Raw genomic sequence first — 18,681 nt, 5'->3', positions numbered from 1 at the left:
GATTTTATGTAAATCATTTTAATAATAGATTTCACAACTTTTTTAATAAATAGAGCATATTTTAGTGTACATATGCTCTATGTGTGAAGGTTGGGTCACTTCCTGTTACAACTTTGTGTTTTAAGTGTGTTATTATAGTTCAATTGCTTCGGAGTTTGTAAACTTATCATTTGTAGATTTTTGGGAAAAAGTTGAATAAAGGAAATTTAAAGCTCTACGCCGATTGACATACATTTATAGACAATAATGAATATTATAAAAGTTTGGAATAACCTCTTTTGCTGTTCTTTAATCAACGTCCTCTTTTTACCCTTTCCCCAAAAATATATTAAAAACGCATTACATTTTATTGACGTTCATTGAATTTTATTGAAATTTTGCGAGTTAATACAAAACCGAAAATTGAAATAATTGCAATTAACATTAAAAACGCCCGCTCACCGTTACAATGCCACTGAAAAACGTTTGTTCAATACTATGGTTAACTGATTTACAAGTACTAGAAGAGAGTGTCTCGGTTCTTGTCTACAAAATTGTAAAATAATAGTCACATTTAAAATTGCATAAGTTCTAGACAAGTGTAGATGTTATAGTATGTCGTACATATTTTTTTTGTTTTGGAGAAATTCTCATGCGTAAAATGTTTTATTATTTCATAATCATTCTCTGATTTTTTTTTTATTTTTGGTTTTTCTTTTATTTTGTTTTGTTGTAATAATTTGGAATTACGCATTATATGTTTTAAATTTTATTGCATTTTATGTAATTAAATATATATAACGTACATCACAGCAAAACTTTATAATTTTTTTGTTTGTGTTTTTTCTGGTTTTTTTTTTTTGTTTTTTGTTTTGTTACTATAAATATATTTTTATGATAAGCTTTTGATTTTTGTAAATTGTTTGGAAAATAATAAACCAGAAGGTAGGTAGAAGAAAAACTATTCGATGGAAACACCTAGTATTAGTGCTGTTAGTTCAGGATAGACGTAGAGGTATAGAACAAACTAAATAGCGTAAAATTATCGAAACCGGATTAAAATAAGTAATTGATTAAAGTTTCTTTTCTGCTTAGCTTGGTTGATTGAATTTTTTACATATACTCGTAAGTAATTATGTCAGTGCACGTATAAAAGGTATTCAATTCATGTATATAATATATTCTATATATATAGTTATTTGCTTTTATCATAACGTTCTGTTATTGTGACAAAAAATAAACTTTATTTGGGTTTTCGTTTATCATTCAGTTGATGTTCCTACTAATAAAATTCTAGAAAAGCACAACACCTTTACAATGGTCTTTTGGAAATACCATTTATATAGATTAAAAACAAGAAAGAACTTTATAGTCGAGTGGTCCGACTAAGGGATACCCGGTACTCACTGTCCTGTTCCAAAAACAAAAAAGATATTGGAGTCAAGTACTTTTATCAATTTTCAAAACTGTAGTTTTTTTTCCGATTTACAAGGGGCGAAATGAAGATTTGTAGTTGATTTATTCTAAAAGGTTTTCAAAAACTACATGGTAAACCTCTTTTCTATTGCTTCTTAAGACCCCAACGTACAGAAGTTTCAACGGACGGACTAACGGACATGGTTTAATTGATAAAAACTTTTTTATTTTTTTAAAGAGTATATTAAATTCCATTGCAGAACTACACAACACATTATAAATTGGTACTCTACGAGTACCGGGTATAATAAATACACACACGTTTTACACATATACTAGGTATCAAGATTTCAGTATTGCATAGCTTTATTAGGGATTTAAGAACGGAGAGATGGGGCACAGGAAGTCTGGATTGGGAAAGTGCTGCAAACTCTCGCTATAAGCAACGGATGACCCAATAGATACGGCTTATGGCCTTCCCGAAGAGGCTAAACTAATGTTATGTATATCCATTCTCACAAAAAATCAATGCTATCCATAGTATATATATGCTATAAAAAGTTGTTGAGTTAGTTTCAATGGTTTTTAATACGAATGGAGGGCAGGAATCATTTCAATTTACTTGTTCTTCTCATTTCTCGTTTGGTTTAGTTCCACGTTAATTGGTTATGTTTATACCGATTGATCGATAGATAGATAGATATAGATAATTATTGTATGGTACTCGTACTTGTACATGTATATTGGTAAAAATTGTTTGCTGTCGTCCGCCGGCTTTAAAGGCTAGTGCACGTAGGTTCGCTTGAATCGCATATATCAGAAGGAAACTCTCTATATATCTGGGTGTGTTATGGCTGTATATATGATACTCGCAGTACTCGCAATACTCGCAATATTCGCATCTGATGCAATTTTAATAGACAAGTCACATTGAAGGAGGTTAAGGTGTGTATGTAAGTTAATGCTTGTGTTTAGATTTAGAGCTACAGACGTTACAGTTCAAAAGGCAAAAATACTACGGAAGTGGATGGACTGGTCGGTGGGCGGCTGAGGTCACCACCCACGCACGCTGGCCCTGGAAAAGTCTCGGTTACGATACGTTAATACGATATTTGTGTTCTCATAGCGATTGCATTATTAATTACGCATTTAATTACGCACACATCTACTACAAATACATTAATAAGCCCACCAATATACATATGTTTCTATGCCTGTATGCTAAATTCTTATATGCTTGGTTTTCCTCCAGTTAGTGGGTGTGTGGGGTGTGTATATATGCATCTATATGTAGTATATTTGCTGAAACGCTTATCGTCCTCCGTTCATCTGGTTTAGTCGATTTCAAAGATTGCTTATATGTTTCAATGTTAGTTGCTTCCGTTTATAGTTACTAAATTTCAAACAGTAGAAACGAAAAAAATATATATATACGCTCTTTTTCCTTTCTAAAGATATCTTTATCTTTGTTTGTTTGTTGCTTTTTCTTTTTTTGTTTTTGTTTGCTAGTGCAAGAAGAAGAACTTCTTCAGTGGGTTCAGTTCGTACAATTAGTATAAAATGCAATGCACTATATTTATGCTGGTTTTTAATGTATGTCGTTTAAAGATATATAGTACGCTGTTAAAAAACTAAAGGTAATGGTAGTAAATATATAAAATACAAAGAGGAAGCAGCAAGTATGCAAGCCTAACTGAAGAGCAGAAAACACAAATCCAAATTACTGATATCCCGCTTTGCTTAAATAGGCATTCTTTATAATATAGAACTATATATAGGTATGCGTGTGGACAGCAACAATTTAAGATATACAATTTCTAGTTGGCAACAGGCACTCAAAGTTTAACCATCTTCTTTTTGGGAATTTCTAAATCCTGAACCCATTTTCGAGGACTTTGACAGCCAGCTACCACGCATTTGAATACATATTTGTTTTTTCGTCTATAGTTGATTTAATGGATTTTAGGATATCCTTGAGTGTGAAAAGGCAAAGAAAATCTATAATGAATTTTGTGCAAATCTTGGCTTATATACAGACACTTGTTTTACGGCTTTAACTTTCTCTATACACGCAAATATATAGTATATATATAATATATATACGCTGTTTAATTGTAGTTGAAATCTTGGTGGTATGCCTATGTGGGTTACTCCTAAATACGGTTTACCTTTGCTCACATACAAACTAATGTCTACGACAAGCTATTGAAGAGGCGGCGAGTTGCGCGAGGGCGTGGCCGAGGGGCGGAGCGGGTGGGTGTTCTTGGCCAGGTTTGGCAGTTGGATTCGTTGCGCGTAACATCAAGTGATGGCGGGTGGGCAGGTGGCTTCCCCGCCACAGACCAATCTTCTTCCACAACCCGAAGAAGAGCTCCTCCCTCTCGTCCACTCATCGTCCGGCAAAGCCAAAGCTGGAGGTGTATGTGTGTGTGTGAGTGTGTGTATACAACGCTAACGACGGGCTTAGGCCGCTTGGCTCTGCTGGGGATTGGCGGTGGCCGCCGCAGCTGCGGATGTTCCCGTCACTCCGCCACTTCCGCCGGACGTGCTGCCCAAGGCGGCTGCCGTTCCTGCGTTCGCCTGCGCCTGTTGCTGCTGATCGGCGCCATCGAAGTAGTCGGAGGCATTGCCTCGGCAAATCGGGCAAGTGCGATTTGACTGAGCGACAAGATGTATTTGATTATTCTTTAGCTCAATTTCTGCATGTTTGTAGGCACTTACCCGCAGCCATTTGTCTACGCATTTGGCGTGGAATTCGTGGGAGCAGGGCAGGACGCGCAGCAGTTGACGCAGCTCGAAGTCGCACATGCACACCACACAGGATGACTGATCGCCTGGAGGATGAAAGGATAATTTTGTAAATTTTTCACATACTTAAACTTGGCTAAATAATGTCAGACCCAAAAGGGTTTCTTCTTTTCATTACTACATAGATAGGAACAAACTCTACTGATTTAACAACACAACATTCAATGAAAGTAACAATATTATAATGATTTCTTCAATTCTTGTTGCTTTCTAGATTTTTTGGAACCTCTAATGTGTCAATTTAACAATAAAAATAAACAAAATGTACATCACCTATAAAAGAAAAAAAAAAGTTGCCTACTTTTTGGGGCCAACTTTAAAGTTTATTAAGTATACGTAATGTCGCAAATAATTGCAGGTAATATCAAAAAATAAGAGAAGACTTCAAAGAAAATCCTAGTCTATTTCTTTGAATTTTAGAAATATATCAGAGATTGTATGACATACTTGTCGAATGAGTATTATATATATGTATATAAATCTTTTAAGTGGAAATTGCCTGGTTTTAGTTTAAAATCTGAGTTGCCTACTTTCAATCCTTCACCAGGGGCCCAAAATTACTCAACCTTTTCATCCACTCACCGTTATGCACCTCCGGGTTGAATTTGTAGCTGGGCAACTGATCGATCTCGTTCCGGGTGAGTCCCCTGGGCTTGGCCTCGCCCAACCGCTCAGCCAGGCTGAGCAGCGCCTCATAGTTCTCCGTCTCGTTGGTGTCGCCGGAGCTCAGATCATGTTGGTTGTACGGCGACAGCGGGAACATGGCCCTGCAAGAGGATGAGAGACGGGATTAGCGACTCCTAGGGATCGGTTAACACCCATGAACTCACAGGAAGTTGAGCAGGAAGCCCGGGTTGATGATGCCCGAGGTGGCCTGGATCTGGACCGGAGCTTGGTGGGCGGCCAGCGACTGGGGCGGCAGGACGTGCCGATGGCCGTGGTTTGCCGGCCAGAAGCGCGGGATGCGGCGGTGGGGCGGGAATGTGCGGCGGTCCGACGAGATGATGATCTGCTGCGGGCCGATCTGGGCGCTGGCCTGGGCGGCGACAGCCGCTGCAGCTGCCGCCGTGGAATGTAGGTGGTGGGTGGCGGCCGCAGCCGCTGCTCCGCTCAGCGGGGTGATGTGGATGCCGGGCGGCAGCTGATGCGCATGCGGATGGGCATGCGGATGGGCGTGTGGATGGCCGTGGGCGCCGGGTCCTCCGGGGCCATGGTGTCCGTCCAGGTGGTGGGCACCCGGCGGTTCGATGGGTCCCAGATTGGCCGTCGCAATGGCCACCACATCCCGCTGCTGCTGCTGGGCCGTCAGCGTGGCCTGGGCTATCATCTGCTGGGCGGCCGCTGCGGCGGCTGCCATCTGCGCCTGCGACGGCACCGAAGCCACCTGCAGCGGTGGCGGAGCGGCCAGTCCGGGAGGCGGGGCGGGGAAGGGCTGCGTGTAGACGCCATGCAGGTGGCAGGGCGCCAGTCTAGCCTGCGCCGGTATTGGATACGTGCAGAAGGAGGCCCAGAAGGGCTCCGAGGGACGAAGCTGCAGGCTCACGGGCACCTGGTTCAGATTCAGGTCCACCATCAGCGAGGCGGGCTGCGGTGGTGCCGGCGGATAACACATTCCTACAAGAATCATAAATTCAAATGAATGAGCATAAGAAAACGAATTTTGGTTTACATTATATATTATATTAGTATAAATTTATGGCAGATGATCGCAGTCTCCGCTAAATAAAATCAAGAAAAGGTTGGTTTGGTTTGGTTTCACCATAATACTTAATATTTTGTTCAATACAAAAATTACCACAATAATTTTAATATAAATTTCGTAAAAACAAAAAAAAAACTGTCGAAAAAACGCTTTTTTTTAGTGTTTACTTGGCCTAAATATTTCAGAGATTCATTGAACTAATTGCTCAGCTTACCGATTTGCTGTTCCAGACTAGACTGCTGCTGGGGATGGCTCGGTGGCTGCGGCGGCGCCTGCACCTGCTGCAGAATGGGGCCCACCGAGCTGCTGGAGGCTGCTCCGCCGGCGCCTCCTCCACTGTTGCCCAGATCCCACGGAGAACGCTGGATGTGGGGCGGCTGCTGCTGCTGCTGTTGCTGCTGGGGCACGTAGTGGTGATGCATTGGGTGGTAATTCGAGGGCGGCTGCTGCTGCTGCTGCTGCTGGGGATGGTGCACCTGTGGGCCGTACTGCTGCTGCTGCTGTTGCTGTTGCTGCTGCGTGGAGGTGGCCACATCGCGCAGACGCGGCCGTCGGAGCGGCGGACTTCCCTGCTGCATCTGGAACGGCGTAACAAGTTAGTAAGCAACTATTTAGTGATTATTTCCTATAATTTAAAAATTAGTATTGCTACGGCTGCGATGACACATTAAAGTTCTAGAATGTGTAGCGAACACGGCGAATTTAAAGTACGCTATCGAAAATGTATTAATTAAGACCATAATGCGTTCAGCTGCTTAGTATTTGTAGTATTTTAAAGCATGTTAACCATTAACGGTACTTTTCCCAAATTTTAAAATTGAAAAATGTAAAAATATAAAACACAAATATGGCAAGACGATGTAGTACTTAGATGTTGATTGCTAGAAAAAATTACCTTTTTATTTAAAAAAAAAAATACTTTTGCTGAAATATGTTAATATCCTCTTAATAACTCAATTAAAGTACCTTTATTTCATTTGGACAATCAAGTGGTCAAAGAAATTGTCTCCAGCAACAGTATTGAACCTAGCACAATCAATTTTTAACAGATGTAATGTTTCCGGAAACAACAACTGTGCGGCGAATTCGTACTATCCCTATCTTTCTCGCACTCATGTGAACTTCCATAAAAAATATACTGGCTAAGTAGCATTACTTTTCTAAATCCATTACTTTCTTGACAACTAAAGCAAAGACTTTTTAGACGTCATACAAGAGTTTCGTTTTTATTGACTTTACTTTTGAAAAGTCTGGTCGGGTACTTATTTTCTTGCAAATCGAAAAATGAACGACCAGAAGCACCGGAAATTGCGCTACTACACCTCCTGGGAGGAGGCGTTTCTAGTGCAGCTATGGCGCGAGCACCTTCACGATATTTCCGCCTACACAGAAAACCTGCCCATATTCCGGAAGATTGCGCAAGTCGTGCGGCAGCACGGCATTCAGCTGAACCCACAGGAGGTTCGCCGGCGCATTAACAGCTACCGCAAAAAGTATTTAAACGAACGCAAACGCTTTGAGAGCAACCCGGAATACCAGTCGGACTGGCGCCTGTACGCCCTAATTGACTCCCTGTTCCGTCCTGACCACCATGTGGTGGAGGAGACCGGCTCCCGATTGCGCCACATGGCATCCGCTCCGGTGAGGTTCGAGCGGGATCCGTACGGAAGTGCCTTCCTGGAAGCTTAGCCTCTACTGCTGCCAACATCAAGGCGAAAACTCCGGGACAGATTTGTCTTAAGTTGGAAAAAAAGTTTCACCGGGAATGGTAATGCTGGCCCTTGACCCAGTACATTTCATTTTGTTCCTTGCTCAGACACATGTAAATCTACTTATAGCGGTCACATAAATTTGACAAGCAAAAGGGATTTATCAAATCAAAATCAATCTTTGTTAAAGATCTTTAAGATACAAAGCACCTACTCCCCTGGCAGTCTAATGGCAATCTTTCTCATCACTTTGATTTCAAACTCACATGAGCCATCAGACAGCGTTGCTGGGTCTGCGGACCGTTCTGCGGTCTGCCGGAGATGCGGCGACGCTTGCGCGACGGACTGTCCGAGTTGAGGGGTCCGTTGGGTCCGTTGTTCAGCGACAGCGAGGAGCCCGACAGGCCCGATCCCGAGGGTAGCTCTCCCATCAGACCTGGTCCGCCGGAGGATGTGGAGGCACCGTTGTTGTTTCCATAAGCCATGTGCTGGTAGTGCGAGCCATTGCGTCCGTAGCCTCCTCCGCTGCCGCCTCCGTTGCGCATGAAGTTGTACGAAGAGCCCTCGGCTCGATCCCGATGGTCTGGACCGCCCTGATCAGAGTTTCCAAAGTGCTAGAAGATGATTAACGCTCGATTTCATTAAATATTTTAGAACTCGTTACTTAAAATAAAAAATAAGAAAAGGTTAAGGATCATAAAATATATAAGATCTATTGCAAAAATCATTACAAACTTTCTGGCAAACATTTTTTTTTTCTGGAAGGAATGAAAACAATAGACTTATTCGATCGTTGAAATCGGGAAAGCAAGAAAAGGAGAATAAAAAGTAAGAAATCCCCATGTTTCACCAGATCTAGGTTTTTATACCAGATACTATATGATATGTATGTTTGGTCCTGAATATATTTATCCTAAAAGCTTTTTGAGTTTACTTATATGGTTGTGAGGATCCGCTTACGTTATTCAAGTTCCTGTCGTTGTAGTTGCGCTGGTGGTGTCCGGAATTGATGAGGCCGTTCATGGACGAGGAGGAGGCGTTGTTCAGATGATCGGTCATATAGCGGCGTCCGTTGTGGCCGTGTCCGTTGCCATTTCCGTTACCATTTCCGTTTCCATTTCCGGAGTAGTCCCCCCGAGATAGGGCCGGACACAAGCCACGCCGATAGTTCATGTAGTCGGGTGGTCCGTTGGCATTACCATTACCATTACCGATTCCCCTGTTATTGTTATTGTTGTTGTTGTTGTTGTAGCCACGCTGGTTGTTGTGATTGTGGCCAAGATTCGGCGAGTTGCCTGGTCCCTGTCCCTGGCTGTGGCTATTGATGGGTGCGGATGCGTTATTAATTTGATGTTGTTGTTGTTGTTGTGGTGGTTGTTGGGGCAGCATCGACGACGCAGACGCAGACGAAGACCCATGAGGAATTATATCGGTACAAGAATTTACATTCACAACATCAGTAGGATTACTATTTGTTGTTGGATTGATTGAATTGAAAGTTGTTGCGTTGGTTGAATTTGAATTCGTTCGTGTTAGCGGGAGGGATTGGCGATTAGTCTGTTGCTGTGGGTGTGGATGTGGATGTGGTTGTGGTTGTGGATTATGCAATGGATGGTACTGGTGTTGCGGATGGTATTGGTACTGGTACTGATGTGGGTTGGGATGATGGTTCTGGTTCTGATTCTGATTCTGACTACGTGGCGGTGGATTATAATGATTCTGATCGTTGGAACTGGAACTGGAACTGGAGTTTGAGCTGGAATTGGAGTTGGATCGGGGGGATCTGTAGGACAGTACTCGCTGGGATGGGGGCGTGGCAGGACTTAGCGTTAGGCATAAACGGGCGGGATTCAGTCTCACCAGGGAAACGGACATGGATCCATAGGTGTGGGTCTGTGATCCACTGCCTCCCGAACACAACTCGTAGTAACTGGGATAGGAGTTTTGGCTTTGATTGGCTTGGGGATTACTATTACTCGGGTTTCTAGTGTTGCTATTCGAATGACCATTGCCGTGTGGGGAGTTGGGGGAATGCGGTGGGTACTGGCGATAACTGTTATACTGCTGTGGTGGACTCGAATGCGGGTGGTGGTGGTGGTGGGTGTGCAATTGGGGGTGGTGAGGTTGGCTTTGGTGTGGGGAATGGGGGTGATTAGTGTGACTGTGGCTCTGAGTGTGACCATTGTTGTTGCTGTTGTTGTGATGATGATGCGCTTTGCTATTGTTATAAATACAAGTTCCGCTAGAATTACTTGTTTGTACATCGCTGGATTTTCGATTTTGAGGTTTGCAGTTGCAGTTTGTTTTAGATAATATGTAATACATATATACGTATATATAGAGAGTATAATATTCGGTTGTACGAGATACAGTTGAAAATTGTTCAATCAAATCAATGCAGTAGCAGTGTGTGGTAGTATTAAACACAACCCATATATAGTTATTTGTATGCATAATACATGTACAGGTAGTAGGTAGTAGTAGTAGTAGTGGTGTATATATGCAGAGTGGTAGCCACACACATACGTTATTTATATAGATTTTTTATTTTGCAGTAGTTTTCGGTTTTTTTTTTATATGAAGAAGAAAGAAAAACGAAAAAGATAAAAATAATATATATGTAAATGGCAAAATGCAATAATTAGATATTAGTTTAATATAGATATATATATATATATAATATCGATATGTACACACATTTAGTATAAAACAAATACGTACGTACTAATTTGTTTCACATCGTTGCAGATTTTTCTATTTTCCTTTTTTTTTAATTCTGCTCTTTTGTTTTGAATGCATTTTAGGTGGAAATTTGGTTAGTTTGCTATTTTATTTATTTATTTGTTGCTCGCTTTGTTTTAATGCACACTACGCTTACCAAAAATCGAAATGGAAACGGAAATCAAAACAACGAAACGCCAATCGCACATTATTCTTCACACTATTCAAATTTAACGTAACGGCAAAAAGGCAACTGTAACGTAATAGGCCGTTCTCACTAGCTAAACACGAGAGAAATACATTGGATACGTATATATATATTTGAGAGAGAGATAGAGAGTGCTGGTCATGCTCCAAAACTATACAAAAGAGAACGTAAACCGAAAACGTAAATAAATTGGTACGAAAAAAACTCGTATGTAAGATACGGTAGGAAAGCTTTAGCTTTTCTTCAGCCTGTGAAAAAGCTTTTACGAATTACTGTTTTTTTTTAGCGGGGTGAGAACGGAAACGGAAATGGAACAGAACGGAGATCCAAAAGATCGTGATCGAGCTGGGCACACACCATAAAGTAGTACTTAGGCCTATGTATAGTTACTTATGTACACGCACAGCAAGATAGTGGGGGAAAAGGGGCGTGTCTAAGCGCCGAACGTTATAATTTGGTCGTAACGTAAGCCGGTGTCAGCGTAACGTAGTAGGTATTAACTCTTACGGGCTAGATGCAAAAGCTGCGATTGCAACTGGCTAGAAATCAAATAACAACTATTTATGTACGTACAGATGTGTTCAAAATAATAGCAGTTACTTTAACGAAACTTCAAATACCTTAGTTTACGTACTTATTTAGAAACGGTTTAAAATTTGACACTTCACAATTTTTTCTAAAAAGTAAAACGGCTTTAAAGCGTTTTTTGCTTACATTTTGTACATTTACAATAAGATTAAAAAACGGAATTTCTTAACTTCCAACTGTGTGAGTGAAAAATTAAATTTTTTTATGATTTTGGACAAGTTTCCTTTATAAAAACAAATTAAATATATCAATTGCTATTGTTTTAAGCACAGCTGTACAATAGTTAGACGACAAATTAAAGAGTACTTGATAAACAGAGTGTGACAATGACCATACAATGCTGTACTTGTTGTAATTGTTATTATTGTGGCTCGCTTAAAGTTACACACACACACAAACAGTCAGTAGTAGAAGAGAGTAGAAAGAGAGATAGAGCAAGGAGTAAATCAAAAGGAGAAGGATATGCTCGAGCTATTTAAAAAGAGTTGATTTAACTGTTATTTCGGTAAATTGGTCGGTTTTCATTGTTTAATTGAATTATCTTTTTGGTTTTTGGTTGGTTTTGGAATTTCTATAAGGTTGGTTTGTCAAACATTCTAAGCCGCAGTGTGCAAAATGCAAATAAATAAGTAAAACATTAAGCTGAGTTTGTTGATCATTTGCAAAACTCGACTCGGTTCGCCTCGACCTACGCAAAGTTAAGCAAAATACATCAATCAATAGTCATCAATATACTTAGCTATCAATCAAGAAACTCAACTAAAATGCATCATTCATAAAATGTTGAAATCGAAAAAAATTACAACTAGTTACGGTACGGTTTGGATAAAGAGGAAATTTTGTAACTAAATTCATACTTGGCTTGCACTTTTCACGGTTGCATTTCACATATTTATCATCGCATTTATGTTTGATCTTGGTTTTTGCTTTAGTTTTAGTATAAATTTAACGAATAGCATAAAACGTGAAGCGACACTATGCGCAAAACGAAAGAAATTTAACAAAATTATAACTGTAGATCAAATTAAAATGTTGTGGGTGGGGGGTAGGTCTTGAATTCGAGGAAATGTGGAAACCCTATCTAAGGAATTACTTCAGTGAGGTATTTTAATAATTTCTGACATGAAGGATTTAGCAAGATCCAACAGAGAGCTATATTTATTTATTGATTCCCTAGAATTTTAATACTGAAGTGTACACTTATCAACAAGCTACAATCGTCGCCCGCAAACAGAAAACTTTGTCAATAAAATTTGAAAAACATAAACCTTTGTAGAATAGGTCTAGTGCAATACATTTTTTTCGTATACAATTTTTTTATTACTATTAAATTTATACTATTTTTAAATGATGCACACGGTTTTCTTGGTCAGAAAATCCGGTTTTAAAGTAAAGAATTTTTATTTGCAAACAATTATCATTAATAATCTAATTTACGAGCGGCAATTGTAAAAATTCTAATAAACATAGTATTCGTCTGACTAATGGTTTAGTTGAACATCTCGGGTTTCTATGATGCATGAAAAGCACTTACCCACCCGACTAGCTTTATAATTGTTTAATTGTTTATAATCGTCGTTGGTCGATGACTCGCGCCGTCGATGTGTTTTGGCCAATCAATTAAAATTCACTAAAGTCCACGGCTGATTCCTTGCTTCAATAGTCTTATAGCCCATAAAATGAAACTACTAATTTCCAACTACCCAGACAATATAAAGTCAGTGGAAAGAAAAGGAGGTTGGCGATTAAGGTAGGTCCTTGGGGATGTTCTTGATGGGCCAGACAGAGACAAAGATATGGGTAGGGGGAGAGATAGCATGCTGGTAAGTACTTAAGTCCGTTAGGCGCGCTTTAATCAAAAACAAGAAAAAGCGTTTGGGACAAAGAAACAACTACGAAACTAAAGAGAAATTTGCTACTTAATATGTTTGGATCGCCATTTTCAAGTGCTCTTCATGCATTTTCTTAGGGAACTGTTTGATTGGTCTTAAGTTTATGAAACATTGAACGTTCTTTAAGTTGTTACAATCGAAATCAAGAGTTTCTGATTCAGTTAATACGGTTTCTTCTACGTAACTTCACACTGCTCAAATTTAGGATATGGTAATAAAAGCGGTTAGAGAATTTACATACGATAAACATTAAATAAAGAAAAACTCAGCTCTTGCTGGATAGTATAATGTGGGTGTATGTACGAGTACGAGTATGTAATGGAGTATTCGATGTCGATGCAGGGATAGTTACAACGATAATTAGTATGTATGGCATGGTAACTGTGTGGGTTAAGGGTGCCAATCTTGACGAGGAACAAAACACAAAATGTACGGTACGCAAGAGAACGAAAGAGAGTTACAAATGATCGAGAAGTATTAACGGTATAACACTATATCCATTATGTGTCGCCATCAAGTTGGCGATGCAAGCTTTTTTTTTTTTGTTTAGTGCTTCGAAAATTCAACGGTTAGGACCAATTAAAATGTTTTTGGTTGCACTACTGAACGCGACATTAATTACAAAATTCTCCCTTTAGCCTAAAAGCGATTTTCGGGTTTTCAGTTCAGGTGTAATAAAGATAGAGATAGAAAGTAGATAAACTGTTCTAGTCGTGGGGGAAGTTACAAGGATATGTCTTGTTAATCATGGATGGATTTTGGGGGATTTCGGGAGCGGTTCGGATCGGAGGGGGTACGTTTCAAATTCGCTTTTTTTTCAATGTCACTTAAGGCTAACATAAACTCGAGATCGCAGAGGATCTCGAGTGAGTAGGTGGAAAAATGGTTCTAAAACACAAGCGGCTCTCGGCTCTTACCAATTCGGGTTTGCATCTTTGTTATTGACATTGTTGTTGTTGTTGCTGTTGTTGATATTGTTGATGTTGCCACCGTTGTTATTGCTGTTGCCGCCGTTCAAATTGACGTTGCACCAGGGACTGTGGCCAGGCAAAAGGCTGTTGTTGTTGCTGGACCGCTGCTGCTGGCCCTGTTGCTGTTGTTGCTGCTGCTGTTGGGCATGGGCGTGCGTATGTGGGTGTGGCGAGTAGAGCATGCGACTGCCCACTCCGCCGCCACCGCCGCGATGCGAGCGAACTGACGAGGAATTGCGGGAAAAGGGACGCCGGCTGCTGCCCCCATGGTTGTTGTTGTTGTTGTTGCCGTTGCCATTGCCCAAATTGCCACTGCTGGCATTCGAGTTGAGCATGTTGCAGTTGCACTTGCGTTGCCGCTGCTTGGGTTGTTGCTGCTGCTGCTGCTGCTGCTACTGATGTTGCTATTCGACTTTCGACTGGGCGAGAGCTTTCTTTGGGCTTTTCTTTTATTCACACAGCTGTGGGGCGGGAACAAAAAACGAGAAGGAAACGAGACGATTTGCTTATAAAGTGACTGCTTGAACACTTAAATATGCAGCCCCGTTCGGTTTGCAATCCGTGGATATTTGGAGGTATCAAAGCTAATTAGAATTCAAACTACTTTAATTCGAAAATGCAACTTGCTCAGCTTTATGAGCACTAGATTCATAAGGATAACTTATATTGTTAACCCAAAAATAGGGTAGTTTTTGCAATAAGATAAACATGTTCCTTCTTACTTTCAAAAGCTTTAAGAACAAAATATAATTGAATTTACCTTGGTGAATTCTTGGGGAATTTAAAATAAAGAAATTAAATTGAATAACAAGTAAAAATTAGGAATGTTTTTTTTATTCATTTCAAAAAGTTAAGCATGTTCTTTTCGATTCCTCCAAATCAGATATTAATCGAAAACGGGATTTTTATGGTTTTTGATATGTTGAGATTCTTATTACTTTTTGTGTGTTTTTTTATTATTTATTGAGGAAATAATCTAAGCCCGACCCGCGCTCCAGAACAGAAAGCAAACAACCAACAAGCCAACATGCTCAATAACAAAACATTTATGGTTTCACTAGTAGGCAAAATACTTACTTAGGCAAGGATAATAAAATATTTATATATATGTATATATACGTGTGGGTGTTGTGTTTATGTGTGGATATATGTAAATATTTGTTGTAATCGTAATAAATAAAACAGCAACAATTTTTCAGTTTGTTTTAACAGTGTAGCTTTAATAGGTTGTCAATTATATGGAACTGAGATGAGATACGTGCGTGGTTAGTCTTTCAACTATAGGTATAAGTACGATATAATTGTATATAAATTCATGTATTGGGGGTATGTGAAAAAGCTGCCGATACAGATACAAATACGATATATATAAAGTTAACAATTACGAGTACATAGGTAGTATATATGTATGTGTATATGTGAGCTAACTCCGCCGACTCCGTCAGCCAATGATAAGTGGTAACGATAAATTTTACACTTCCAGCGTTTCCAGTTTGAGTTGTTAAACACGATAACCTATCGTTAAGCCGCCCCTCGCATATATACATATATATTTATCTCTAGATGTGTGTGTTTTACATGAATGTGTCAACTGAACAAAAACAATATTAGTGGTTCTGTTTTTGGGTTTTCGGTTTTGGGTTTTGGGTAGGATGGAAATGGATGGATCGAGGTTGAGGGGCGGATGACTGATTACAAACTTATCACTTATCGCCCGGCGGGCAGTTAGTACAATCGAAAGATTCCAGATCAAGAGAGCGACAGATAAATAGGGTTACACTTAACGTACATGGGCTGTGTTGTGGGTGTGTGTGCTCTTTAAGTAGGTAATATAAATACTAGGCGTAAAGTAGAAAACGAACATGTGCAAAGTAAAACAAACAGTGTGACAAAGACGTGTTGTCGTATAGTATATAGCATAAATGGATGGGTTAGATCGATCGTATTGGAACCATTAGAAGAACAATGGACAAATACAAATAATTACAGGATTGCTAATCGTACTTGGTACTTCTTTTCAGTCTTCGATAGTATGTTTAACAGGTTTACAAAAAAACAAAGCTTAAAAACTAAAGCCGTTCGGTTTGCCAGTTGCGGTAGACCGTTGATAGGTTGGTTTGTTGAGTGGTTCAGGTTGGCTGATAGGTTGGTTGGTTTTTTAGGCAGTTCGAGGATAAAACGTTTGAAAGTTGAGCTGAGCTGAGGTTCAGATGTGTGCAGTTTGCAGATTACATTTGCATTTGCGCTTGCGGTAGTTGGTCAGTGAGATTGAGATACAGATACGGATGCAGCCAGATACAAAAGTGTCAACGGCACGGCAACGCAAAGGGCAGATGGCAGTCTTATGTGGTACACACGGTAATACACTTTCGGTTTAGTTGCTTTCGGTATCAGTATCGCTCTTTGTTGGTTTTTATTTGATTTTTACATGTGGCTATATACGAGAGTCAATAGGGAAAACACTTGATGATCGGTATTCGTTTGAGAGACGTGTGTGTTAAAGAAGCGGGGCACGTCTGGCCGCGGCCGTTAACAATGCAAATTTACCACCAAAACCAGCAATAAAATATTGTATGTATGCTAAAACAAAGAAAATAAAAGTAAAAGAAAACATTGCTATTACATTCAGTTGAGAAACTAATTACTTGGGTTTTTTTAGTTTGGTTAGCAATAAATGTATGTATATGTGGGATAATACTGAAATATAGGTCTATATATATATATAAAGCCTGGTTTTAATAGCGGCCAATGAGTATTAATACCAATGTAATGCAAATTAGACGTAAAAATAGGCAGGCAGTACAATATACAAATGCTTGGCTATCATAACGATAATGGTTGTAATTGTGGTTCCATATACAGTTGCGGTTTTAAATAATTGTGCTTTATACTATTATTTGGCTTGTAATCTCAACCAAATTTTGGTTACTTGTATTTGTTGAAGTGGAGTAAAATATCTTCTAAGCATAAAATTAGTGGTAATTGAAAAAAGCGTTTTTGGTAGTAAAAAAAACTTTAGAATTAGCAATATTTTAGAATCTTAACGAAAAGTATTTAATGCTGGAACTATTAAGCAATTGATGACAAGAATGGTGCCATACAGATTAGAAATCACTAAAAGAGGTCTCTTAAAGTAGGCTACGATATATTTTGAAAACCGGAAGTCCGATTCTTTTTTGTTCTTCGAAAACTTTATAAAACTTTTGAGAGGCTCCCCCACACTCATACGTTTGTCACAGCACAATTACCCTCTTTGATTAGGGTGTTTGTGTTTATTATTATTATACCGATAAGATAAGTGCATTTCTAAACATAGATTAAAAGGCTAAATAAGGCGATAACATATCTATAAAGAGGCTCTCCTTTAACAACACTACATATACGTTTTTTAGCAATTATATTGACCACAACTTAGTGTATACGTATTGCACAGGGTGGCGTAACTCTAAACTCGGATCGTACAGCTATATAGCTACAGCTTGTATTCATACTCGACGCTTTTGAGTTGGGGTCACACTCCGCCCTCTCCAAATTAAAACAATAAATTATAAAAAATATACGCATATACACACAAGCAAGCAGACAACAAAATATTCGCTTTTTCTATGGAGTCCAAAAACACACACAGAGCAGCAGAGAGAGCCCCCAGCCGAGAGCGGCACTGAGAGGCGGAGAGAGTGAGAGAGAGGACCCACCTAGCAAAATCTTGCTGTGTGTGTGTGTGGGTGCCACTCTTGTTGTTGCTATTGCGTAGTCATGGCAGTCAACTTCATCCAATGCTCTTTTTCTGGTTTCGTTTTCTTTCACACATTGATTATATGAATATAGTATACATATACCAACGAATCGCTTGTTGGCTGGCTGGTTTTTGGCAATTACGTTGCTGCTTCGCGTTTCAAAACACGATGATGGGGCTAAAAATTGTGTAGTTTCGGGTATAGACACAGGTTAATTTGCATTGGCTGCCCCAAACAAAACTGCACTTTACACACACACACGCACACACACACGGGCAATGCAGCCAATCAGGGGGCGGGGTATTGTATTAAATGCGAAATATGCGGAATAATCAGAATAATAATATTACAAACCAGACGCGGAGCTCCCGAATCGGACTCGACGGCAGACAAAGACACAGTGTGGTAAAATGTACCCAGACCAGACGGGCCGCTCCTCTCTCTCTCTCTCGCTCTCTTTTCGCTGCGAGTGTAGATATGGATGGAAAATCGAAACTCTGTGGCTGCCCTCCGCCCCCCACCAACTATTGCTGTCTCGCTCGCTCCCCCGCACGGGGTCCAAAATCAACACAAGTTCACACACATACAGGCACACGGACATGAACTCACAATGACAACCACTTCGTCACCAGCAGATAAAAAGTGCTGGCCTTAAAACAATTGCGTTTTATGTAATTCCACTACATACGTACGTTACGAAAACAAGCACTATTCATTTTACACGGTAGATACAAGTACTTGGTATCGAGTACGGATTGCCTGGCAGAAAAAGTATCTCGCTTTTTACGCTTTATGGGAGTTTACCTTGGATCGACCTGACAAAGAGTGTGGCCGCGGCGAGACTGGTGAAAATTACCAAGGGTTTCCGGAAAATACCAAAGAATACACTAAATGTTTTACAAAAACATATGTGACCAAAAAATTTAATTTGTAAGCTGTAGTTGTTTGAA

The 18,681-nt window shown here is 39.9% G+C and overlaps 2 protein-coding genes across 8 annotated transcripts; one reads left to right on the top strand and one right to left on the bottom strand.

The window, feature by feature from the left end:
• Positions 1-1,743: 1,743 nt before the first annotated feature.
• Positions 1,744-18,597, bottom strand: LOC108139218 (uncharacterized protein DDB_G0283357). Of its 7 annotated transcripts, none has more exons than XM_017261873.2 (9): positions 18,536-18,597; positions 13,941-16,574; positions 8,575-9,880; positions 7,881-8,228; positions 6,120-6,483; positions 5,034-5,817; positions 4,786-4,970; positions 4,117-4,229; positions 1,744-4,053 (listed from the first exon to the last, which is right to left on the bottom strand). In XM_017261873.2, exons 2-9 carry the CDS (start codon positions 14,327-14,329, stop codon positions 3,859-3,861), a joined length of 3,684 nt encoding a protein of 1,227 aa, XP_017117362.1. In that variant the 5' UTR covers positions 14,330-16,574; positions 18,536-18,597; the 3' UTR covers positions 1,744-3,858. The 7 variants fall into 7 exon arrangements, with proteins under 7 accessions (XP_017117362.1, XP_017117365.1, XP_017117361.1 ...); XM_017261876.2 differs by having other exon boundaries at positions 13,941-14,455; positions 18,536-18,568; XM_017261872.2 differs by having other exon boundaries at positions 18,424-18,563.
• LOC121467613 lies at positions 6,495-7,788 on the top strand. The gene is made up of 2 exons (XM_041709573.1): positions 6,495-7,673; positions 7,744-7,788. Exon 1 carries the CDS (start codon positions 7,190-7,192, stop codon positions 7,592-7,594), a length of 405 nt encoding a protein of 134 aa, XP_041565507.1. The 5' UTR covers positions 6,495-7,189; the 3' UTR covers positions 7,595-7,673; positions 7,744-7,788.
• Positions 18,598-18,681: the final 84 nt, after the last annotated feature.

This window comes from Drosophila elegans, unplaced genomic scaffold (assembly GCF_018152505.1).
Source record: "Drosophila elegans isolate 14027-0461.03 unplaced genomic scaffold, ASM1815250v1 contig_476, whole genome shotgun sequence".
NCBI lineage: Eukaryota > Metazoa > Arthropoda > Insecta > Diptera > Drosophilidae > Drosophila > Drosophila elegans.
The sequence above is the reverse complement of the archived record's forward strand: the minus strand, read 5'-3'. Positions and strand labels throughout refer to the sequence as shown.